At 33.3% G+C, this 27100-nt stretch overlaps 1 protein-coding gene and 1 long non-coding RNA gene across 3 annotated transcripts; one reads left to right on the plus strand and one right to left on the minus strand.

The window, feature by feature from the left end:
• Positions 1 to 51: 51 nt before the first annotated feature.
• Positions 52 to 8595, plus strand: LOC130013108 (uncharacterized). The gene is made up of 4 exons (XR_008788471.1): positions 52 to 418; positions 4481 to 4983; positions 6184 to 6338; positions 6958 to 8595. It is a non-coding gene; the product is annotated as an uncharacterized LOC130013108 (long non-coding RNA).
• A 1157-nt stretch (positions 8596 to 9752) lies between these two features.
• Positions 9753 to 27095, minus strand: LOC126825239 (protein moonraker). 2 transcript variants are annotated; one of them, XM_050554807.2, is made up of 19 exons: positions 26982 to 27095; positions 24889 to 25430; positions 24444 to 24602; positions 23691 to 23899; positions 23228 to 23452; positions 22493 to 22655; positions 21164 to 21226; positions 20449 to 20606; positions 17506 to 17663; positions 16740 to 16907; positions 16498 to 16528; positions 16111 to 16259; positions 14504 to 14576; positions 14254 to 14304; positions 13736 to 13909; positions 12877 to 12958; positions 12566 to 12662; positions 11461 to 11739; positions 9753 to 10960 (listed from the first exon to the last, which is right to left on the minus strand). In XM_050554807.2, exons 2-19 carry the CDS (start codon positions 25370 to 25372, stop codon positions 10672 to 10674), a joined length of 3012 nt encoding a protein of 1003 aa, XP_050410764.2. In that variant the 5' UTR covers positions 25373 to 25430; positions 26982 to 27095; the 3' UTR covers positions 9753 to 10671. The 2 variants fall into 2 exon arrangements, with proteins under 2 accessions (XP_050410764.2, XP_050410763.2); XM_050554806.2 differs by lacking the exon at positions 26982 to 27095 and adding an exon at positions 26432 to 26685.
• Positions 27096 to 27100: the final 5 nt, after the last annotated feature.

Raw genomic sequence — 27100 nt, forward strand, 5'->3', positions numbered from 1 at the left:
TGTTTTTTGGGGTATCGTCATGGGTTATTTTTGCCTTTTTTTTTTTTACTGTTATTCAGTGTCGATCAGTAACAGATAATATAGTCTCCTCTAATAAGATAAGCTGTTCAGATAAGCTGGAACCAAAGTTCAGTAAAAGATGATTACGCCAAGTTTAAAAATGCAAATTTAGTGATAGGAGAGGCTGGTCAACCAAAGCTTGTTGACTTTGAGGGTTATTTCCGTTGACTTTCATTTCATGGCTGACGTCGAGGAGAACTTTTGAAACAGCTGTACATTTAATCAGATTTTTCTGTGTTTTATCAAAGTCTCGAAAATTAATCTATTATATTATGATGAGAGACCAATGGTCCTCCCCTTTTTACAAATTATGCAGACGAAATGCCAATTATTTACTGCGTTGACAATACTAGTTTTGGTAAGAAATACAATTTTAATTTTTTTACGGGGGGGGGGGGGGGGGTTGGATGGCTGAATGGTTAGCGTGCGCGCGCTGTATCATAAAGTCTGTCATTGAGTCGACTGGCGTGGTTTTGGAATCCCCTGTTGTACGTGGCAAGGGGTAGGATCGCCTGTCCAACCTTGTGGGTTTTCTCCGTCTTCCTCCCACTGCTGAAGACCCCTGCGCACAAGCGAATTATGTAAATAAAATTAAATCATATGTTCGTCCCGAAATGACCTAGTTTGTGTCGAGTGGACGTTAAACCCCATTTCTCTCTCTCTCTCACAATTTTATACATAATCGAATTTCAATATTAATATGCGGGATTATAATTAATTGACGTTCTTTGACAGTGAATTAAGACATTATCATTTTGGAATGATTTATTACATTTATTTAAATGCATTATCACTTTGAACACGGAAATAAATATAATTACGTTTTAATTGTCTCGATCATGCTTATAAGTTATGTTATAATTATACGTGCATTATAATTATAAGGTCCATGTCTCCTCAGCACATAAAGTTGAATGGAATTAAACAAAGATTCAGATATTGGCTTAAATGTATGGCTTATTTCTTCTTTAATTTTTACTATTTAATTCGACAGACTATTATAGCTATAACAGATCAGGAAATGATGGTACCTGGTAATCAATCTGTTATGGAACGTCCCTAAACCATAACTGCCCCAAAATTTGGTCGTAATGGTCAAAAAATTTGGTCATAACAGTAAAATAAAACTCAACATTTGTTGTATTAAACATGCATTATGCAAGAGCTAAATCTGATTATTGCAAGTCTTAATTTAGGCTTCAGATGTTATAGAAATTATAAATTAGATCTTTATTCAAACAACAAGACCAAAATCAACTCTGTAGACCCACGGATGGCTCGGCTACCGCTCGGATTTAAATAGGATTTCACTAATTGATTAAATCAGATAACGGGTAACCTGATGAAAATACGTCTGTTAGATCGAGGCTAAATGATAGAGTGTACTTAGCGAGGCCGCTGTAAAGCGTTTCCGTATGCCATTGAAAACTTTACTTGATAATCGAGATATGTAGGTGGAGTTAACGCCTGTCAATCAAACGATCAGCGAAGGTGAACACACAATTCGCTACCATTTCTAGGCAAATATTACAACGATGATAACTATGTTCAGAATAAAGTAATTTGACTGAATTTTTCAATATATTCTTCTTTCATCATCTACTTTTGAACTGTTATAGCAAGAATGGCCAACTCTCTATAAAAATCTCCCATAATGTATCTTTAATCAAATGATATTTATTATACATTACATAAAAATTAATTTAATATGTACCGGTACACGATACAGCTTTTTAAGTGAAAGCAGGGTACTATTTAAATGGGTTCGTCCGTCCGTCCGTATGTATGTCTGTCCGTCACATTTTTGGGGACACAATAACTCTCTTTCTAATTGAGCTAGAATGTTCAAACTTGGTGTAGGTATTTATCAGGTCAATGCCTTGATGGGTTCGAAGATGAGCATTTTCTGCTTAGGGTAAGCAGAGATAAGCAATTTGATTGGTTGATGCTTTTGGACACGATAACTTTAGTTTTAACTAAGTGAGAGCGATAAAACTTGGTGTATAGTTTCATTACATCAATACCTTGACTAAGTTCGATATGAGCATTTTCTGCTCAGGGTAAGCAGAGCGATAAGCAATTTGATTGGCCGAGACTTTGGAACACAATAAGAGCTAGAATGTTCAAACTTGGTGTAGGTGTTTATTAGGTCAATGCCTTGATGGTGTTCGAAGATGAGCATTTTCTGCCTAGGGTAAGCAGAGAAAAGCAATATGATCGGTTGATACTTTGAGACACTATAACTTTAGTTCTAATTAAGTGAGAGTGATGGAACTTGGTGTATAGTTTCATTACATCAATACCTTGACTAAGTTCAATAATGAGCATTTTCTGCTCAGGGTAAGCAGAGCGATAAGCAATTGGATAAGCAATTTCTTTTGATGGAGTTCGATGATGAACATTGTATGCTTACAGTAAGCAGAGATAAGCAATCTGATTGGTTGATGCATTGGAGCACGATAACTTTGGTTATAATGAAGTGAGAGCGATGAAACTCTGAATATAGATTCATTATAACAGTTCAATGGTGAGAATCTTCTGCTTAAGCTAAGGAGTGATAAGCAATTTGATTGGTCAAGACTTTGGAACATAACAACTCTGTTTTTAATTGAGGTAGAATGTTTAAACTTGATGTAGATGTTCATTACTGAGTTCAATGATTAACATTTCGAGCTAAAGCTAAGCAGAGCGAAGCAATTTTATTATTCAATGCTTTGGGACAAGATAATCTTGATTCTATTTGATAGAGACTGATGAAACTTAGTGTATAGTTTGATTGCTCGATACTTTTGAAAAAAATAAATGTGCTATTAAACATACATTATGCAATAGGTAAATCTGTCTATTGCAGGTCTTTCTTTAGGCCTGAAATGTTATCTAAATTATTAATTAGACATTAATTAACCTATCCAGACCATAATCAACTCTAGATGGCATCACTAGCCTGCGATCTTTACTGCATAACTTTCCTTCTCGATTTAATGATTAAATGGATAATCGAGACTATGCTGTTTATCGTACTGACTTTAGTAATGATGTTCGTGACTAGGCGGAAATTTCAATCGCTTAGTTCTCGGTTCATAGTGGATCAATTTGAATGAAATTTTCAGCAAATTGCCTTTACATTCCTTAGTTTTAACTATTATAGTGAGAACTGCCAACTTATTGAATCTCCCATAATGTATCTTTAATTAATATGTGTCATCTATTTATTTTGGGATTTCGGTGGGGGACATCAGCCTCACTGTTGGCTTGTTTATTTTGTCATTGGCTGGTCTAAATGGGTTATTTTGGGCCGTTTCTTTTACCTTAGGTAGAAACAAACAAATGATTAATGTCTAGCCCATGTTAGTTACCTAATCGAATTAGAGGGGTGTGATTCGAAGGGTTCATTCTCACCCAGCTCAAAACTTAAATAATCATGTTAGCGTGACTAAGGTGTTAATTGGAATTTCTAAAGAAGGATTAGCTGTAGTCTGTTTCACATTGGGCACTGTTTATTTCATTAGGTTAAACCTAATAGTAAAACAAAATCACTTGATATTGTTTTATTCAACATTTATTATAGTAAAACATGTTTATTTTAACACTTTTAATGTAAATGGAAAAACTTAATATAAAAAATAAATAACTAAATAGCACTATGAAATGAGCATCAACATTAAAAATATATATTTCATATGGGCAAGTAAACATTACATACTTTTTACTCTAAATGGACAAGATGAGATACCGCATCTACATAAAGCATGATGTCTCTTTGACCATTAAACACAGTTCACATGACACTTATTAAACACAGTTCACATGACACTTATTAAACGGTTAATCCATATCTAATTTTAGGTGAACACATTTCAGCTACAGACCATAATCCCCCAGCCCTAAACCCTTAATCAATATTTTGAGCTGGATGAGAACACCCCGACTCGAAGTACCTATAATTAGGGATTCGTTACTAGTTAATCACCACTAATCCTATGTAGCCATCTTCAAACAGATTATCAAAGAGTATTTAAGATAATTATGTTATGAGTGAATTGTTATTTTTGTCAAAATTGGTCATCCGGTTAATTACCTTACATGCTAAAAAAAAACCTATGACAAGCGATTTATTGAAATAAAATTGTACCATGTTACTGGTACTGGTAGTCCCAAAAGGACCTAGTTTGTGTGAATGAACATTAAACCCCATTTTATTTTCTCTCTCTCACCCTCTCTCTCTCTCTCACTAGAATTAAAAGATCTTCATGTAAGTTGCAACATGTTCAACATGGCCACAATCAACTTTGATGACTTCTTTCAGTTTAAAGCTGATATGCTTGAATAAAGATCTGTTTTTAAATTTAAAATTGTACTTCAATCCCATTAACAATTTCAAAATTCCTAAAGCAACTTGATTTATTTTATTTTTTTGCAGGCAATTCTAAAGAGGACTGACTGTGATAACCCATTCCCAGGAATAAATTCACAGAACAGAGATATTACAAATGACACAATAATTTCTGCCCAATCAACTATGAAATCACAACCTAAAGCAACCCAAGCTCAACTACATGTATTTAACAATGCAATAATCAGAAAAATTAAAAGAAAAATACTTAGTCTTCCGGATAGCTTTGATGTGTTACCGGAACATCATAACAATAACAACAAACAGATATTTTCAAAACACAAATGGATGAAACATCATTCTAATCTATTAAGAAGATCCAGTTCTACTGTTTACAGAAAACGGTTTGCAAGATTAAAACATAGAGACATAGAAAATAATTCTAATCAGACGATAATTAAGAGAAATGTGGTGCCAGAAACTATAAACACATCCAAAGCTAATAACTTAGATACTCATATTAAGTATAATAAGTATAATGAAAGTCACATGCAGAAGCATCTCCATCAGTTATATATTAATAGACTTGTGTAAGTGGACACCTTATGTTTTGATTAACATATTTAAAGAAATAATGCCTGAATCCTTGGCCTGTCATTGAGTTAGTGTTTGTGGTTTGATGAAATTTATCCAAGGATTGATGGTTACAAGGAGTAGTATCACCTTTACTAATCTTGTGGGTGTTCTCTAGTTTCTTTCCACAGCTAAAGATGCCCCGTGCTAGTTTGTGATGACCGATGAGGGGTATATTAAACCCCATTTCTCTCCCTCTGTTCATAATGTAACAGACTATATTTTTGACCTGGATTGAGGTTATTGCAAAATAATGACATATTATAATTGGCTCTTCAAAAATTACACTGATACCCTGTCAGATTTTTCTGGTTCTATCAGAATTGTCTAATGTTTCTTGATCGAACAGATATCATTATAGAAGTGCACCACCATTCATCATCAACCCTTGTTCTCATTGCTTGTTTTCATTTTTTGTCCCGTCTTCATTAGTCCAGTTCGGAGCAGAACGGTAGAAAGTTAAACCCCATTTCATTTCATTTCACTCATTTTTTGCCCAGTCTACACAGTCTATTTTTGTTAGTAAATAGTGACAGTGTAAACCATGTATTAGATGAATTTTGGTATATTCAGTGCATTTATTTCACCTGATACTTTGTATTAAAGAGCTTTTTTTGTCTATTGTAGGGTTCTTTTCCGGCTTCAAATATCATATAAATTATCATTTAGACATATATTCAAAAAAATCCATATTGAACTGTTCAGGCAATTAGATGGCTTAGGTATTGAGTATATTAGACATTGCCTGTCATATCTATGTTAAACGATAATATGGTGGTACTCATGGTGATGGCCAATTGAAGGACTGAAAATCGAAATTTCATTTACTATCATGATAATGGTTTTTGACAATCGAGAATAGGAACTTTTTTTGTCAAAACTTCAAACATTTATAAAGTAATTTGAGTAAAATTTTCAATATATTCATATTTCATTTTCTATTTTAAATTTTTATAGCAAGAACAGCAGCTTTTTATCTAAATCTTACATATAATGCCTGTTTTAAAAATATGGTCTAAATAAATCATAAGAACCATTCTTTCCCAAGAATATATTCAGTGTGACAGTCCATTGATACAAAGGTAGTTTGACTCATCAATTCTGAATTATAAAAGATTTCTTTTTTATAAATGAAGTTATCTCTTTATTTCTTGCAGGGGATTAGAAGCTGAAAGAGCTTACTTGTGTTTAGTTTTTTTAATATTGGTTTTAATAGCAGCTGCATGGATGGCAGGAATATGTCGAGCACGAAAAGATTCATATTGGAATGTTGTAGACTTTGAACAATCTCAACCATTAACTACAGTAAAAGGTGAGTTGATATTTTCTAGTAATTTAATAATTGGTGATTATTCATGTACATAGTAAAAATTGTCAAATGAAAAACTATTTTTGAATGTCTTCAGTTTAATGTTTTAAAGGTTTTCGAATAGATACATGAACTTATCTCGTGACATAAATGAGATAACTCGCTATTTCTATTCTCTTAACAATAGATAAACCATGACAGCTACCAAATTAAAGTTTTCAAAAGTCTTGAACACCAATCATGAAATGCCACACTTTTAGATTGTGTTCATGACATCAATGGCCGAACAAGAAGAACTAGTCGTTGTCAGTTGGACTGTGTATTTGGAGGAGGAACAGTTAAATTCAATGCACAAAATAAATAAATGTGTCCGATTTACTACTAATTTTAAGCCATATTAAAAGATAGAGTTGTACTGGAATCATTGATGACAGTGCTTGAATGTCAAATATAAATTTTTAAAGTTGATCTGATCATTTTGTTCCAATACTTAACCAGATTGACCATACTTATGATTGGAACACAAAACATTTGAATGTCAAATCTATCATTTAATTACATGTTTATCAATATTTTGTCTATATATATTTTGTGTTTAAAATTATCACGGCTTTGTTTACAGATGCTATATTAAGGAAATCCAGATATCTTCCAATGTTTGCTGATTTTTACAGAAATAGGATACGAAGATATGAATACATTTAGTGCAGTATTATTTTTACTAGATCAAGTTTTATATTATTCTATACATTATATTATATATTTAATTTTGTTGATTGGAGATGGGTTATAATTGTTTTGCAAGTTACAGAATACCAGTAAGAACATGTATATGGGGTTGTGCGCTATATATTCCATATACTGTATTTGCTTTATTGGTAATGATAAATATAATATATAAAATGTGTCACAAAAATAATAACTTTCAATTTTTGATCTCAATTTTATTTTTATATGACAGTAATAGAATTTTTTATTTTTTTCTGGATAAAAGTTCATCAAAAACGGTTGTAATAATTTTATTTTGTGTTATAGTAGTATAGTCTTTGTAAATTAGAGTTTCTTTATAACAAAATTTGTCATTAGCAATCAATTGTAGATTTGAAGAAATATGAAATAATGGTCTTAAGTGCAATAGAATGTCACTGAAGTATGTCACAGAAAAATTGCTCAGAAATGTAAAGAAATTGAAGTGAAGTTTTATAAAATCCATTACATAGTTACATTTAATATCATCATTCATTTTAATCATTACTGTATTTTTTGTTAATAGGATTTCACAGATAGCGTAGAACTTGTTTTCAAAAATCTGGTTTATCATAACATGCATTTGTTTTTAAAAAAAAGCAGTTCTAAAGAGTTAATATATTTAGCTTACAGACTGACAATAATTACTTACTAGTTTGCTATGTATATAAAATAGTATAAGGCAGGTTTCAGCATTGGGTTGGAGTCTGACTCCCAATATTGTATAATCAAGCCATTGTTGTTATTATAAATATTTTACTAAAATACAGATATACTGGTAGTCATTAGAACATGAATATTAGCTTTATAATAAAGACCAGGGATATTACATTTTCACAATTTTGCTAGATGTAGATTATATTATTATAATGTTACTTAAAAAAAAGTTGACAAATGGATTGTTATTTAAATTATACATATACATAAATACATTTTTATGAAATATTATGTTTTTTGTACATGCTATATAAATCATATCCTGGAACAAGACCAAGTTCTTCCTGAAAACTTTATGAGTGTACTCTGCATTTAATATCCGTGGCACACAGGTGTGCCACGAGATCTTCCTAAGTGTGCTGTGGAAGTTTGGACCGCACACTAAGAAAAGGCGAAATACCAAATGATCCTAATTGAGTATTCACTGGTGTCTACTGATAAGTTCATATCTGTGTTTTTCTTTATTTAGTTCGAGTCCGTCCATGTGTCTATGACCAGTCTCTGTCTACGGTTGTATGCAGGCTGACTAGCCATGTTTTTATTTTGCAAAACTCAAATATTTTTCATATGCATTTAGCCAGGTGTGCCGCTATGTTTTCAGGTTTTCCAAAGTGTGCCGTTGGCAAAAAAAAGTTTGAGAACCACTGCTCTAGAGAATCCACATTACCTTAAATACTGTGTATAAATTAACTTTAGCCTCTAGAGCGTCCACAAGCAATTGTGGACCCCTGACCGACCAATGGACGGGTGAGATGAAATAAACGACCATATTTCAATGTGGGTGTATAAAAATGAATGGTTTTACTTCTCATTTGAAACTATCAATGTCCAAGCCCCAAGAACCAGATCCCCCCCCCCCACCATTGTTTCTGTTGAATGTGTTGCTTATTGCTTATCAAGGAAAGAATCCAAAAGTAGTAACAGTGGGACAGAATGGCTCCTCTGATTGTTAAGTCAGCGAGTCTCGACTACCAAAAACATTTCAATATAGTTTTTGCTGTACATGTTATAATATATACACTAATTATTATTTGCATGTTGATTACCAATTACAGAGAGATTGTCTTTCACTTTACTTTTCAAAACATGTCCATGGGTGTAAGTTTTAGAAAGTGCAAAGTTATTTAGGTTACCTTTCCTTGTAAGTGGTGTTAAATGAAAAGTAGTCGAAAATGTTGCTGTTTGAGCCAAATTTCCCTTATACCACACTGCAAAACTATGCCAATCTACATTAGCCTGCTTGGTGCCATAAAGTAGGATACTAAACCCCATTTCATTTCACTTCTTTTGTTAATTTCTCATTTGATATTTGTCTGACACAGATGTATGTCCCCCCCAATGATTACAATGTGTTATTCACATAAGCTATCTCAATTTCATGGGTAGTCCAATTACATTAAAGGGACATTAAAATTAAAATATAGGGCTGTTAAAAAAAGATCGCAAGATTTGCTTAAAGTGGTTTTGGCAAGACAATATAGACATGGTTATTCAGGCACTTAAAGAGTGAAAGTTACAAATACAAATGATCTCTTTTGTTTCACTAAAATATATCCTGACATTACTCCTATTTATTGGGTGGTTATTTCCAATAAAAGTATGGCAATGTTGGTATACTGTATATGGAAAGTACAGATATCCAATCTTACTAGAAACATACTGGATTCCCTGAAAAACACTCATGGAGAGTAAACAGGACAAAAATGTAAGGGTTCCCCTAATCGAATACCTGCACGCGTGACATCGAAGGTTGCAAGCGAAGACTGAGCGATTGGTGCACATGTTGATAAACTTTATCTGAGATAAATCTGAGAATTTAATTAGGATTTGATATTTGTGATAAATGGTCAGCGATTAAAGACAACATCGTCCTGTGTATACAATGAATTCTCCTCCAACTTCGCTTCCGTTGCTATAAGTACCGAGAGAGGTAAGTCACATGACACAAACATGACCTCTTTTGATCGATTTTTATAGCAGGGTATTCCTTGACAATTACAATGTTTTGAGAAGGATTTGAAGCAAAATTATGATAAATTAATTAGTTTGAATAAGTTTTTAGTCCAAATATATCATCAAATCACCCAGTTTGTACACAGGAATGTATCTTTAAAGAGTATTAAACCTATTTTATATAAGAAGTGTATTTATTATTACAATAAGTTACAGTCTACATTTACATATCACAGAGCTTGAATTACCACAACATATAATTACATATCACAGTGGTTCAATTTCTACTACATATTTCACTACATGTAATTACATATAAAATACAATAAACCATTAAGTAACTAAAAAGGCACAGTCAATACATATTTGACCTTAAGCTCTTTGTATTATGGAAAATGATATTTAAAGACACAATTAAGTACAGATGACTTATGCTGAAGACAGAGATCATAATAACGAAATAAAGATTAACATCATATGGTAAAATATAAAATACATCAAATTTAACTAAATATTTCGTTCTAGATGCAATGCTTAAACTACAGCTTAGTTTTTATTTTCAGGAATTCTCTCCCTATAGCATTGTTCATAAATATTGATCTCTGATTTTGAAAATCATTTTATCTGATCTTTACAGAAACATGTACCTTCACTTGCTTTGATCAAGTTGACTTCTATGTAAAATGAAGCCATTTGCTATCTGATTCTTTAACCAACATGGTAGTGTAATTTTTGTCATCAAATGTTAGGCACAGAGGTATGCTCCACAAAACATCAGAAGTATAAATATCACATTTATGTATGTACAGCTTTTTTAATGAAACATCTGTACTATCAATTTCATTTCACATCTTAACATTTAGTGAAACAAGTCCCCAGACATTTTCCATGTTTCAATCTAAGTATTTAAATGAAGCCCTTAAAATTCATCATTATTTTCTGACAATTCATTATCATCCTCGTAGTCCTCATATTCATCAGAATTATCGTCATCATCCTCAAAATTTTCATCAGTCCTTTTATCTATTTTCTGGGAATGCACTACGGAAGACTCTGTACCTTTTATAAGTGCACTGGTTGGAGAAGATGACTGACTAATGTCTATTAAGAATTCTGACTTATACATATGGTTAGCCATGTCTTCATTTAGATCATCCAGTTCATGTGCAACTTCTAATAAACAGTCATCCATTATTTTTTCTGTAATCCTGAGAATAAAAGCAAAAAAGTGGTTTAACATCTCATCAACAAAATATATCTGTCATTTTTAAACTTAAATATTTGACTTTTTCATTTCTCCATGTGCAATGCAGCAGGTGAATTTGGTTCAATAGCAGCATTCTCCCCACTTCTTCAAACTGCAATGGGATCTTTTTGTACATGTACCACCAATTTGAACACACAGCCATGTTGATTTTTCTTTGTCCTATCAGAAAAACTCACAACCATGCTGGCATTATCCAGACATGTATTACAATCTTTTGAAAAAAAATATGATGAAGTATATTTTCAGTTTCATAACCCCTGTTCAACTTCCATCTCTGTTATCAATGTCATAGACAATCTGTGTTCATTTTTGTCATATGCCTGCAGATGGGTATGTATCCTTATCATTTAGTTATTATGACATGCTTTTGACATTCTACATCTTTAAAAGCATGTACTTGTAACTTGAAATAAGACAACTAACGATATTATAATTACTTACTCTTCTACAAGTTTCCAAGGGTCAAAACGTCCAAGTGGATGGTGAGATATTTTCTTCAGATGATTCTGAAATCTGTCCCTATTGTCCTCTATTTTTGTTACTATTGTTTGAGGTATTGTGATATGTCTTTTAGGTTTTGATAGGTGTGGTAGAGTAATAGGTTCACCATCAAAATCATCATTAACCGATTCACTATCTATATAATTCTGTGTCCATTTTGGAACGTGTTTCGGTTTTGTAAATATTATAGGTTCAGCAACCATTTCTTTACTAAAGCCTCTGAAAACATAAAATACAAGACACTACAATAAATTTTTTGTTTTATAATCTATTCATATAGTATATTTGGTCCCTTCCCTTAAAAATTCAGTGGCTTGAATACAGTATTGCATAGTTGTTCGGATGGCGGGAAGAAAACGAAAGTCCTGTGTATACCACTAGCAGCATATTAAAGATCCCCCGACAGATGGAATTCAAAAGAAGAGCACATTGTAGCACTTAATAAAGACTTTTTGGTGATGGTAAAATACACCTCAAAAATTATATGTAAGACAGTTTAAATTCATCTACATGCATGTGTGTTTACGAGTGGGTGGCAAACCAAAGTATTTATTGGGGAGTAATATAAAAAGTATGATAAACATCAGAATTTAAATCAAGTCAATAAAGAAATAATACATAAAACATCTATATACAGCAAATAAAATTAACCATTGGTATTTTTTTATCCTTTTTCCGGAATGGTTCAAGATACATTATGGGAGATTAGATAAGGGAATTTTCTGAAAATTTCAGTTAAATTGATCCACTCTGAACCAAGATTTTAGCGATTGAATTTTCAGCCTAGTCTCGATCATCATTACTTAAGTCTTGATTATCCATTTCATGATTAAATCAAGAATGAAAGTGGGGCAGCAAATGGTATCCTAATCCAGTAAACATCGCAGGCTAGCGATGACATTGAGAGTTGATTATGGTCTAGATATGTTTATTAATGTCTAATTAATAATTTAGATAACATTTCAGGCCTAAAGAAAGACCTGCAATAGGCAGATTAAGCTCTTGCATAATGTATGTTTAAGGTATAATAATGATATATACTTACACAGATTGTTGAGATGTTTTTGTTGTTCTAGTTTGACCTCTAGAAGATAAAACTTCAATAGCCACTGGAGATCTTGGTCTATCAGATAATATTTCACCTAAATAAAAAAAAACATCTTTTATTACATTCATATAAAGATCTATCATCTAGAGATACAGATGCTATACAGAAGAAAAGATGAATGTTTTAAAATCATGAGAACGATTAAAGGTTTTGAACAGTTGTTAAATGATGTACTTTATACACCAGAAAGATTTCTACATTTTATAAATATAAATTATAAAGCACCACTGAAAATATAAATGACTTACTGGAAGAAAAGTATTTAGTTTTAGGTTTCGGATCATGAAAACTAACACACTCCCACCTTCTTCTAATATCTTCTTGTTCATCCTAAAATTTAGATGTCATTGTATGTCATCTTTTAGAGGCATTTAGTAACTGGATAGAACAATGAACTTATGGAAAACAGCTACTAGTAAGATCATATGAGATTTAAGATCCATATTTCACAAGTGCCTGAGGGGTTGGATGGCCGAATGGTTAGCATGTGCGCGCTGTATCATACGGTCGGTCATTGAGTCAACTGGCGTGGTTTTGATTCCCCAGTTGTATGTGACAAGGAGTAGGGTCGCCTGTCCAATCTCAAGGGTTTTCTACGGGTCCTCCCACTGCTAAAGACCCCTACACGCAAACAAATTATTGAAATAAAAATTGAACCATGTGTTCATTCCGAAATGACCTAGTTTGTGTCGAGTGGATGTTAAAACCCAATTCTCTCTCTTTCTCACAAGTGCCCATAACTTACATATTACTGTACATAACTTATTGAATATAGTTAATAGTGTATATTTCATTTTTAAATCACAATTAAAACAAAAAGGGCAACAGTTTCATTAGAATCTCACTTTAACATGAGATTCTTTAACTGTTTATATCAGCACGATTTCAGATAGGTTGAAATATACAGACACACTGATATTTGTATTCGTTGGCTATTTACAGGGAAAATAAATAGAATACTAAACAGGATATAGTTCCAAAGCTTTAACATGATTCCTGAAATGTACACTAGATAAACACTGTTTTGTTTCTTTTTTAATGTTTTTCTCAAAAATGCAATAAAAAATAATCTTTGTTCGTAATGATTCTAATATTTGTTGATATTACCTCCATTTGTTGTAATCTATGAAAGAGATTTTGTACTGTAGGTGAATCTTGTAATGATATAGCATGTTGATGTATTCTATCTGTATTATCTATATGTTTTATACCATGTACTGTATCACGTAATACATCATCTAATATCATATCAGTTAATTCATCTTCTCTTCCACCAGCACCCTATATAATACATAATACACACGATCTTACATATAATATACTTATATAATACAAAATACACACATTCTTACAAATAATTCTAAAAAACAAACATGTATTTTGTGAGCTTCTGCCTATATGTTATTACAATGTTTTCCGGGATTGTAAATAAGGAAAAAAACAAAGTGAAATATAATCTGTGTCAACGAATTTAACAAATATTGGTAAAATAGATACAGTAATATTGATATACAATGTAAGTTAAACCCCATTTGGTAAAATACTATTCTAATAGTTCAATATACAGTTGTATTTCATCAAACTGATATCATATTTAGATGTATTATAATAACTTATAGAAATACCTTTCTACTTCTGCTATCAGCTGGATATGATTTATAAAACTGGTGGCCATCCTAAAATAAAACAGTATACAAATCATAATTTTCAACCAAAAATTATAGTTCATGGACATTTGTGTTTTTTCATTGTTTTAAATAAATATATATGCTACTAGCTAAGAGACGAACTTTAATAATTTTGCTAGCCACGTGTGAAATATATTTAAATAAACATTTTACAGCAAAAATCTGGCAGTGTTAAATAAGTGTTTACCTTAGTTGATTTTAGTTTTCTTCGAACCTCCTCAGCAATATCTTCTATCATTGACTCAGATAATGAGCGTCTTCTATGATATAAATTAACAAGAAGTGTTTTATATTAGAATTAATAACTGTTTACTTTGTCATTATACATAGTACTTTATCAGACATTATACATATTTCTACTACTACATCAAAATATAAAATAAAAGGTATATGGACTAGTGATAGTTTGTAAAATCTAAAAGTACATGAACAGAGAATTTCTTTTATCTACAATGTATCAGGTCAAGTAGTATGTATTGCTATCTAATTAATATTATATCTTTATTTTCTTTTGTCTTTATGGTTCTGATTCCTATAAGATTTAATATACATTCCAAATGGCTGGTGTTTAGACCATTTATGTCATCTGTATTTATCATGTACAAGTCTTTAGTGTGTTTATAAATAAGCTGTTTTTCATTGGCTATCTATAGTACACAAGTAAGAACACAACAAACTGATACAACTTGTAAGATGTTAAAGATGGGTTCCCGCGTACAAACTGGGTGATTTAATGGTATATATGGACCAAAAACATATTCAAACTAATTAATTTGTCATAATTATGCTTCAAATCCTTCTCAAACATTGTAATTGCGAAGGAATGCCCTGCTATTAAAATTCGATCAAACCAGGTCATGTTTACGTCACGTCTTGGGAGCCAGAGGAGAATTCATTGCATACATAAGACGATGTTGTCTTTAATCGCTTACTATTTATTATAAATATCGAATCCTAATTAAATTCTCGGATTATCCACTATCCGCGTCTTTTTATCTCAGAAAGTATTGTACGTCTAACTCTTCATAAAGTTTATCAACTTGTACATCAAGCGCTCAATGTTCGCTTGTGACCTTTGACATCACGCGTGCAGAAGTTCCTAATCGTCGGGCTGTTGATTAGGGGAACCCTTACATTTTTGTCCTGTATACGCTCCATGAGTGTTTTTCGGGGAATCCAGTATTTTTCTAGTAAGATTGAATATCTCTACTTTCCTTAAATACCAAAATTGCCATACTTTTATTGGAAATAACCACCCGATAAATACTTTTCTGGGAACCCATCTTTAAATAAAATTTAAGAATTGGAAAACATCGAACATTAATGATATTGTACCCTTTAGTAATAAAACTCTGCAAATATGTGAGCAAAAAACATCAAGTCATTTTGGGACTAACAAATGATATTTTTTTATTTCAATAATTTGTAAACCTAAGAAGATATAGGAAAACTAAGTTGGCCTGCCTACCTGCAGAAAACTCACCCAGATACAAACCCAGGAAAAAACCTATGACTTGCATAAATAACAGGCCAATCTCTAACATACACAGATCACTTAACCACCCCAGCCTCCATAAAACCAGCAGTGACTTACTTCTTTTTTATAACAAAACAACCGACTTCGACCATAGTAACCCCCAAAAATTTCAACATGGTAGGAAATTACAATCTTTCAATCTATATAAATTATGAGACGATAGGTGTCTTTATACCACCTATCTGTTTGTGGTCCTTTTAGATTCTACTTATTACATCACTGTTCTTTAAAATTGATAATTAATGTTACACATTTACCTCCTTGGTGACCATGATCGTTCTCTAGGAGACCTAGCTCTCAATGGTGGTGATCTTGATGTTGGTCTGGGGGAAATAGACCTTGATCTATTCAATGTAAAAGGTTTTCTCATAGGTTCTCTACCTTCCCTCTCACTTCTAAACAACAGCTGTAATATTTTCTAATTCTTATAAATAACATTTAAACGTAATATCAAATACAAATAAATTATAAATCTGACTTGAAATTACGGTTTTGGTGTTCTAATATCAATTCAGGAGGAGTGGGGCAATGTTAACATAAACAGTGGGTTATCCTTGATAAAAAAATATCACGGACAATAGAATACTGCCTTTTTGAAATAATAAATATATAACAGAATTTAATCAGATATAATGTGTAATTACCTGAGTGCCAGCTTTATCTGAAAATAATCGTCTGAAATAAAAATGTAAACAATGTAGGAGAGAGGCAAAACATGGCTGTTGTTTACTTCCAAATACGGTAAAACAAAATATTAATGTGTCATGAAATTAATGTGGCCAGAAAGAGGTTGTCATAAATCAGATTTAACACATCATTGATCAAATTTCAATCCTGACTAAATTTAGTTATTTGTTATGTCATGATATTAAATAATAACAATTACTTGATTAGGTTGTTATCTACATCTTCTATATGATATCTTTTAGTTGAACCAGGACTGTCTGAATAACTACGTCTTCCTTCAGCAGATGGACTTCTTTTACTATTAGGTGATCCAGGTGGTATCCAGGGTTCTTTATGATGTCTTCTGGGAGAGAATCCAACTTCTTCACTTATGAAATATATATTATAAAATTAATCAAAACGGAACAGAGAAATAAAACATTATCGTCTTAAAAATATTGACAGTTTATTAGATTCACGATATATGATAGGCAACCAATGAAAACATAAAATAACTACTACTAGCATTCCTTAAAGGGGCATTATGGGAGATTAGATAAAGAGCTGACAGTTCTCGCTACAATAGCTAAAAAATAGATAACATAAAGAGAATATGCTGAAAATATTAGTCAAATTGCTCCACTCTAAACTGAGATATTAGCTACTGAATTTTAGGCCTAGTTTCGATCATCACAAAATGTATTTAAATCCAGTAAATATTGCAGGCTAGCGATGCCATCGAGAGTTGATTATGGTCTTGTTTTGTTAATAAATGTCTAATTAATGATTTAGATATCATTTCAGGCCTAAAGAAAGACCTGCAATAGGCAGATTTAGCTCTTGCATAATGTATGTTTAACCGTATACATTTTCTCAGTAGTGGTATTTCTTTTGCAATTATCATTTTTCTCACTTTAAATCTTTTGAAAATGTAATCTAAATATGACATCAGTGGACAAAGAAATTTATAACCAAACATAGCGTACCTGAAAGATGGTGAAGATGGGGCTGATAATGGTCGTTCATCTAAAATAGGATTAGATAGAGCTGCCACAGCTTTTAAATTAGTTGCTATTGTAGGATCAGCAAAGTGACTGTCAGATGGAACTTGTTGAACAAATCTATTTATCTTCTCCCTTTTACTCTGAAATATATTTTATTATGTATAATCAACTTATATAGTTAGTCTGAATGCTTTTTCCAAATATACCATTTTCTAACTACTTGCACCATTTCAAATCCAATAGCTATAAAATTAAAAACAATTTTTCTCCGGGTAGCTTCGCCCCTTCATTAACCCTTAACCGGTCACTGTCGACTATAGTCACCACAACGTTATACAGATAAGTGGTCACAAGAACCTTTTTTATAAGCCGCATTTGAGTATTTAGTTTTGTATTTAATTGATATGGGCACGCATGCGTGTCAGACAGGAACTTGTCTTATCAAGGGCATTGAGAAAACCATGTCTTTGTTCAACATTTTTTGACGAAAAATGTAACTTAAGGGTGTCGGGAACGTTAAAGATGCTCGAAGTGGTTGAAATACTTATGAATTATTCAGAATCGGATTATATCAATGACACCGATTCTGAAGACGATATTTCTGATGAACAGGATTTAGAATGATTTGCAAATTATAGATCAACTTATCCCCAGCAACTTTTTTATTGGTGTCAAGGGTCTATCACTTATAATTATTCGTCAGTAGTCGATTGAAATAGGCATACAAAATATTTCATGTCAGCCTTTATTTAGCCTGACCACTTGTTGTCATAACGTCAAAATGACGTCGACCGGTTAAGGGTTAAATGCTAAATATCCAATTTGAGTACACTAAAAGTACACTTTACTTTTACTGGGAATTAAGAAAAAGATGGCTTCAGCCTTCAATCTCATGTTATTCATCCTAGGAGCGTGTAAAGGAACCGGCATCAATAGAATCATGTCTATACATACTATTCAAAAAAAGTAGGGGATATTTGATTTTTAAGTGTTATTAAAGTCACCTAATGAAACTGACGAAGAAACAAATGACAAAATGAAATGAAGTTCACATTCATCGATTTATTCCAAATGATCGTTAGACTAAGTAAGGCACAGACTGACCATTATAAGGGTAAAATGATACCCGGGGTCAAACAGCAAAGTTACCACAGCATCACAACCAAGTCAGTAACGGGTAAATCCTCCTCTGTTTGCCAAACAAGCATTGATCCGACGTGGCATACTCCTAATGAGACGTCTAAGGTCATTTTGGTCCAGATTGTCCCATTCCTGTTGCAACGCAGCAGCAAGTTCTTGGACATTGGCAGGACGTTGTTGACGTTGACGTAACCTCTGTCCAAGCATGTCCCAGACATGCTCGATGGGGGAGAGGTCGGGACTCAGTGCTGGCCAAGGTAATGTGGTGATGTTCTGTTGTTGGAGGTAACCTGTAACGATCCTGGCCCTGTGACATCTTGCGTTGTCATCCCGGAAGATGAAACGGCGGCCATGACGTCGTGCGAACGGCACAACATGGACTGCCAAGATGTTGTCCCGGTAGTACTGGCCTGTAACACGCCCTGCAACAACATGTAAAGCCGTTCTTCCAGCAACAGTGATGCCTCCCCACACCATAACAGAACCACCCCCAAATCGATCATGTCTGATGACGTTAACGTCTTGGAAGCGCTCGTTTCGACGACACCACACCCTCCTACGTCTGTCCAAAAAATCGACAGTGAACCTTGACTCATCTGAAAACATCACATTGCTCCAGCGTCGATTATCCCAGTGTTGACGATCCCTACACCAACGACGTCTTGCCTGAATGTGATGATCTCTCAAACAAGGGATCACGCGAGGACGTCGGGCGCGAAGGTGACCCCTATGCAGTCGATTCCGAATCGTCTGGCCACTCACTCTCACACCTGTGTCTGTTTGAAGACGAGCGCTGATCTGATTTGCTGTGATGACACGATTTCTCAAGGCCAAGGTACGGATAAATCAATCCTGGGCTTGAGTTGTTGCCCTTGGTCGACCTGAGCGTGGTCTGTCCTGTACAGATTGTGTATCACGGTATCTGGACCATAGCCTGCTTATGACAGACTGAGAAACATTCATCGTCCGCGCCACAACCGCCTGTGTTGTGCCGATCTGTAGCATGCCAAGGGCACGTAACCTTTCATTTTGGGTAAGCCGACGCATATCAAAATTTGTTTTCTGGTCACTAAAACAATTAAACTGATGTTTCCACCCTGGAATTCAATGCCACAATGACTGTAACATTCAAAGTCAGAGTCGTGCAAATCTTGGGTTGGACCCCCATGATGATCCCAAGCATCACCTGCATTCCATGCGGTAGCTATTGGTGCGTTTGGGCGTCACATGTAACTGGAAATGTTTCTTCTGTTAGGTTCTATAGTGACTTTTTTCGTAGTCATTTGCATATTTTAGTATTATGCCCCCAAAATCAAATATCACCTACTTTTTTTGAATAGTATATAATGAAATGGGGTTTAATATCTACTTTTCTGCACCAACAGGGGCAATGGCCATGAGCATGTTATGAAGTGTAGTGTGATGTGAGAGAAATTTGTCTTGACAGCGGTGTGCTACAACCTAGTATTAGATCAATTTCCTACTGTCAGGAGATCTTTAACATGTTGCCAATCGTAAACACTGGACTTGCTCAGTCTTTTCTTCCAATCAAACTAGAAATGATATGTGCTTATGAAGACGGACAATCAAACTAGAAGCTTTTCCTTGCCAGATTCTTCATCCCGCACCACTGACAAGAAGAAACCATATTGGAAAGTCCCAAGAAACTTATCCTGGCATAACCTGAATAAAATCTGAAGCAGCAGTATATATATACTTACTGTGCCACCCAGACCAGATAAAACTATTTATTTTCAGATATCTAATAACACAAATTATATTTACCTGTAGTTTTCCTGGTAACATTAAACTACGTTTACCACTTACAGCATTACTTCGACTTGGTATTTGAAATGCTACATTTGTTTTTTTTGCAACACCAGTTGGCTTTAATAATGACACCAGACCTGCTCTTAAAGAAGATTTTCTGGCTGGGGATGTACCTGAAATATGATTTTGAAAAAAAAATGCTATTCAAAATAAGAACAATCATTTAAAGCGGAAATTGCAAATTTTCTAAGAAAGTCAAAACGTAATTATTTCTATGTCTTTTGCTCAATAGGTTGTCAACTCACAATTATACGATCATAGGTGTCATTCTCACACTTAAGATTCATTTACACAGGAAATAATAACACAATTACCTCCCTTGTTTTCTATTCTCCACCATGGAGTAGCAATATTCAAACGTTTGAAAATGAAGAGGAAAATGATATTTTTGCCAATTTCTCAGCTGACAATAGTGAATTATAGGTTTTATAGGATTATTCTTTAACAAGGTAGGAATGTTTATGGATACCATCTATTTTCAGGCTTTATTTTAATAAATTTTAAAAATATAACTTAAAAATTTGCAATTTCCGCTTTAAAGACACATTATGTAAGAGCTAAACCTACATATTTCAGGTCTTTATTTTGTCTTCAAATGTTATATAAACATTAATCAGACATTTATTTACATGTTCATTAGTTTATGTGATTATCCTCAAATAAAATTTACCTCTACGCTGATGGGTATGTTTTTTCACTAGATTCTTGTCATGCTGATGAGAACTCATTGAACCTTAAAAACACAAAGCAAATGAACATAATATGGTTTTTATTAACTTTAGTTGCACACATTTTATGACAATACATTTAAATGTTAACCCTTCATGAGCTAACCACTTCATACCCATAGAGGACTATGCAAATATTGAGTAAAAATCAAGCTTTAGACCCTGTTGTGAAAAACCATGCATATTTTGAATATGAATGCGACTACAACTGTAAAATTGCAAATGTATATCCATTATATATGACTTGGGATTCTTGCATATGTTTAGTTTAGATTTTATGGTTACTATGGTTACTAGTGTGTTTCAAAATGGCTGCCATATTATTGTCATAAATGAAATATTGGATATTTTCTTGTCATTAAAAAATTCAAGATGGTCAGGAATAAAGCTATATGGATTATTAACATGATAGATATCTCTTTTGTAAGAATAGTATAGGTTTTTGGGGAAAAGTCACTAAATTGTGATAATAATGTTTTTTTCTAAAAATAATAAAATGTAAACGAGCAGTATTGACAATTTTGCGGTAGGCAACACACATATAAAAATCATCAGTAACAAGTTTTTATTAACAATAAAATAAAAATAAATTAAATATTTGGAAAATAACAATAATATATACCGAAATATTCACATTAGGGTTGCCATGGTAACCAATTTGACCATGTCGTATACGTCTATATTGGTAGCGATCTACGTGCGCGACTGTATAAAAGCAGACAAATAATTTCCTCCGGAGAAGTCTCCCTTTTTTGTGTCTTTACTTTGTGACAAACATCTGAATTTTCATCACAAGAAGAATCCCCACTAATAATAGTATAGTCACTACCCGAATCCAATATAGGCGTGACGTCATCGGGACTCACGGCTAAATTCAGCCGAAGTCTTTTTGTTGTGAAGGATGCCATTCCTCGGCTGTTCTGACTATTGATGGTTGTTCCGTCAATAGAGGAAACCCCCTCGTAATAAAAACTCGTGTTATAAACCATCTAAGGTTAAAACCATGCTTTTACAAGGGAGTAAACCAAGTTAAATAAACTTCCCGACTATCGTCGGGTGCCGCTCTGACAGACTATAAAATTATCCCGACAATCGTCGGGATTAGCTCAGGAAGGGTTAAGTAGCCTGTAGTAAAATGCCTCTCTCAAATTTTGGTTCACCAATATAATTACTAAGTTGTATAATTGTTGACAGAAAAATATCTATAATACTTTTAGATATTGCGCCTAAAATCCAACTACACTAAATTTGCTTGGTGACTATTATTATACCTTTTGTTTTATTTTCTTTACCATAAAATTTTTGATGCAATTTTAGAGGTTTATCTTGATTAAAATCTAAGACAAAAGGAGGTCTGGTTAGGGAGTTTTCTTTAAGTTGGGCTTTTGAAGCATGATGTCCCCTGATATCACTAGTCCAAATATTATTCAGTTCCTGAAATAGATTAAAGAAAGAGAGATTATTATTCAGTAAATGGGTAAAATAAAGATTGTTTGTACATAAACTTCATAACCAAGAACTGTTCTAGGCCATACTTTTTAGCCCTTAATCCAAGAATAGGGAAGAAAATGATGTTCACAGTTTCAACAGCCCACTACCCAAGATTTTCAATTTTTTTTAAAGATTTATAAAACTATGAATATGTTTAAGTCTTTAGAGCAGAATGGATGGGTAGTGGCTGCCAGATTATATATATATGTAAACCATTTTTGACCTCGATGTAGGTTATCGGGTTTATATAGTGACCACAGAAAATTTAATTTACAAACTATATTTACAGAAACTAGGAATTAATCGATTACATGTCCTGAAAAATGTGCATTGACTCAAATGCAATCAACATAAACAGAGTCGAGCACTGTGACAGTTTTGCAAGTCTTTGTAACAAATAGAATGGGTGTAGAATCACAAAATAATTCATTTGCAGAAAAGTTTAATTTCATCATTTCTGGATGCGTTTTAAAATATATTAAAAGTACAACAAATATTATATGAATGTAACTTACATCAACTCTATCTAATATACTAATGATATTATTATTAACTTGTCTATCTTGTCCTCTCTCTATCTGTGTATTTAACATAGTAAGTTGTCGTATTAACAAAGCTAATTCTCTATAAGATGTCGGTAAACCTTGCCGTAGATCTTGATGAGGTAGTTGATGAACAAAAGCCTGCATGGAGCGAACAGCTCCTCTATGGGCTGCTGTCAGTTTAGCTACAGCCTGACTCTGAAAGTAAAATGATCAAACCATAAAAATAACCAATTGCAACTTCTGTAGTTTCTCTTACATCGATAGTTTTATCCAGTGAGCTACAACCATTAAATGTGTAGCCTTGAATAATGCACACTTACATCCTGGCATGATTTGCTATTCAAGAATCGAATGTATGAACATTTTGATGTATTCCTGTTATTTCACCCAAGGAAATCACTATATATTGTACTGTTAGGACAAATTTAAGCACCTTTTTTGTTTGTTTAATATCAGTAGTACCCAGTTGAAGAAAATCTTTCTGTATTTGTCTAACTTGTTGTCGTAGGTTATAAAGATTTCTAGCGGTTCTCACTAACTGTTCTTCTGATCTAGCTGCCCTTCTTTTAATATCTTCTTCATCAGATAGATAACCATCTTTACTTCTACTGCGTCTGTTTATTAAAAAGTTAGTATTCTCGTCTGTAAGAAAGTAAGAAAATCAAATAAATCTTGTAATTTTCATACTTTAAATCAAATTATTATGTAGTTTCTTACCAACACATATTTTACATGTAATAAATCCTATTAAAACACACATCCTATTTGTTTCGTTTTTTACAGTTCAAAATTTCGTTTTACTTGTCTTTACTACACCAGGATCTGGAAGAGTTGTTATATAACCTGTGTTCTGGATCCGATGATGTGAGGGTTTTGGCAATGAAATGGTCTGTTACAGCGAGCTTTGGGCATCTTAACATCAAAGCTGATTGGTTAATCAAATGTCTGACGTTATAGGGTCAAAAGCCGCTCGAATGACCTCTGATGCAACCTATCACTATAATTGGTCAGATGTTCATGTAGTGTAGGCCAGCGAAAGTATAAAAAAACGAAACAAAATAAAGATCTGTATTTTAATCAGATTGACATGTAATGTACATCCCATGATGGCGATCTGAATAAATATATTCATAAACAAAACCCCAAATCTTTGTGTCCAGAGTTTCAGTCATGTAAGCTTTAATACCTGTAATGGCCTTTTCTTCTATGGTCTTTATTTGACTAAGATAAGATTCTAGTTCTTTCTGCATTCTTGTTATTTCATCAGTTGTATCACTTATAGGTATATGGACTTTATGTATTGGATATTTATCAGTATCTCTTGTTGGTGGACTGTTGGTAGTAGCTGCAATAAATGTAACATATAATTTTTATAATTACACGAAATACCAACTGCCAAGTACCAAAACCATGCCAGTTGACTCAATGACAGGTCTTATGATACAGCACGCATGTGCTAACCATTCGGCCATCCAACTCCCCAAAACAAATTCGAACATCAACAATAATATAAGAATATAACATAATTAAGGGGGAACACAGACTTCTATAATTTTACAACAATTCTTCATTTTTTTTAAATTTCTAAAAATGGTAGATCATGTCTCATTTAATAAAAGAAGCAAACTAACCTGGAAAGTAGGCAGTATTGGCTCTAACGACAGGTTTAGGAGGAGTTCTTGGAGCTTTATTTCTTAAACTCTCTCTAGTTTTAGTAACTTTCGAATGTACATTTCCTACACCTTTCTTGGCATCAATATTATTTTTACCATGAGTAGTTCTGATACGAGATCTGCCTCTATTAGGAGAAGGCGTTCTACTACGTGCTTGATTAGCTCTCATTTGTTCTGCTATTCTCTGATTTTTTAAATCTCTTTTAGCTAAGAGAACAGCGGCACTAAGTCTATCTTCAGAAATGGCCGAGAACTGAGAGGTATTTAGTGGATGTCCGGTAGGAGCCCATGCTTCACTCTTATTCTTAGATGGTCGCCCACTAAGTCGTTCAATTTTAATTGGTTCCGGTCTAAACTGTCTATACATTAAATTATTTGCTGTTGGAGGAACATTCAAATTAAACTGCAGTTGATTAAGTTGGAGGAAACTTTTGGCTGCCATTGTTGGTGATTTATCTATAGTATTTCATAAGATGAATCCTAAGCCACACTAGTTCAATCTGAAATACATATACATTTTATTCTGTCATTCTAATATTTTTATAATTATAAAATTTCATGAACAAATCTCTAGCTGTGCTACATGGAAATAACTTTAAAATATGTGGTAAGCTTATTCAACGTATGGATGTTAAATGCCATTTTATATAATGTATAAGCTTAGACGCTCTTACCCACCCTGATGAATATGTTAACAGATGGTGGACTCTTGAATATTTACTGGATTATTACTTGGAAATTGGAGATGGACTTAAATCACCAATCGTTTAAAGAACTGGAAAACATCTACTTTTTCTGACCATAGCCCAGGGGGTCAACATATTGATATCAGAGGGTATTTGATGGGGGGGGGGGGGGGAGAAAGAAAAAGAGAGAGAGGGAGAGAGAGAAAGAGAGTCTGAGGTATATTATAAGCTCTTTTGCTTTATATGTAGTTGTATATCTGGTTTATGGAACTACATGTAAATTAATCCCATGACCCTGGCTGACTGTACACTATTCTACTAATACTAGTGCATAAATTGTGTACTACATATATGTACATGTAGGCCTACTTCAATTTCAACCTATCCACTGAGCTGCTCTAGTTTTAACTTTTTTTTTTAAAATTTGGTTTAAATTGTCTCATTTACTCTAAGATAAACTTTTTTGCTAAAGACTGAGAAAGTCAGGAAAGATCCAATACTGTGGTGATTTCGAGACTGTAGGGTCGCCTGTCCAACCTCGTGGGTTTTCTCTGGGTCTTCTGTTTACTCTCACTGCTAAAGACCCCTACGCGCAAGCGAATTATTGAAATAAAATTGAACCTGTGTCAGTCCCAAAATGACCTAGTTTGTGTCGGGGTGGACGTTAAACCCCATTTCATTTCATTTATTTACTACCCAGTAATATATAATCATAATATCATATGGTCACATTTGAAATGTGATGGGTCACTGGGGGAGATATGAAACTAAACAACTCCAAATATAAGAAGCCATTGACACTGTTTATCAGTTACCTTTTCAGCTGATTTTTTTTAAAACGTTTATATGCACTAGACTATACATGTAGTTCAGACTTTCTAATAACGGAGAAATTTGTGGTTTACAAACGCAATATGCAGATCAGAGGGCTTGCCGTATTCATACTGCGCATGCTCTCCAGATAAGAATGGCATCACCGTTTGACATTACTTGTGACTGTGTTGTGGAATAACAATCATATTATCTCTAGCCTCGTTCTTCTAACTATTTTAAGTCCCTTGTAAGTTGTTCAAGTTGTTACAAATGGGACTGAAATGCATTATGTACACGATTCGTGTACCATTGGACATTGGTAAAATGTTTATTTTGTCTTAAATATTGGATATCAGAAGCGCATCTTTTTCCGGTAAGATCATAACATCAATGTTGATTTAAATTGACAAATAATTCATGTTTTCATTTTCAATAATGTCGACGAAGATGATATTGAGTATGAGTTAGTTAGAGACTTAGCTGCTTTAAAATGCCCAGAATCTGGGCTCAAAGAGTTCTTACGGGTTCTAACAACAAGTAATAGGCTCTTACTTTCTTGAATTTTTGTTTCAAAATTAAATATACTAATGATAAATTTTATCCAATTCATGCTGGAACTTGAAATAAATTCTTCAAACAAGCCGCCATACTTGAAGTCAACACCACCACTT

The sequence above is a fragment of the Patella vulgata genome, chromosome 6, assembly GCF_932274485.2.
Source record: "Patella vulgata chromosome 6, xgPatVulg1.2, whole genome shotgun sequence".
NCBI classification, from domain to species: domain Eukaryota; kingdom Metazoa; phylum Mollusca; class Gastropoda; family Patellidae; genus Patella; species Patella vulgata.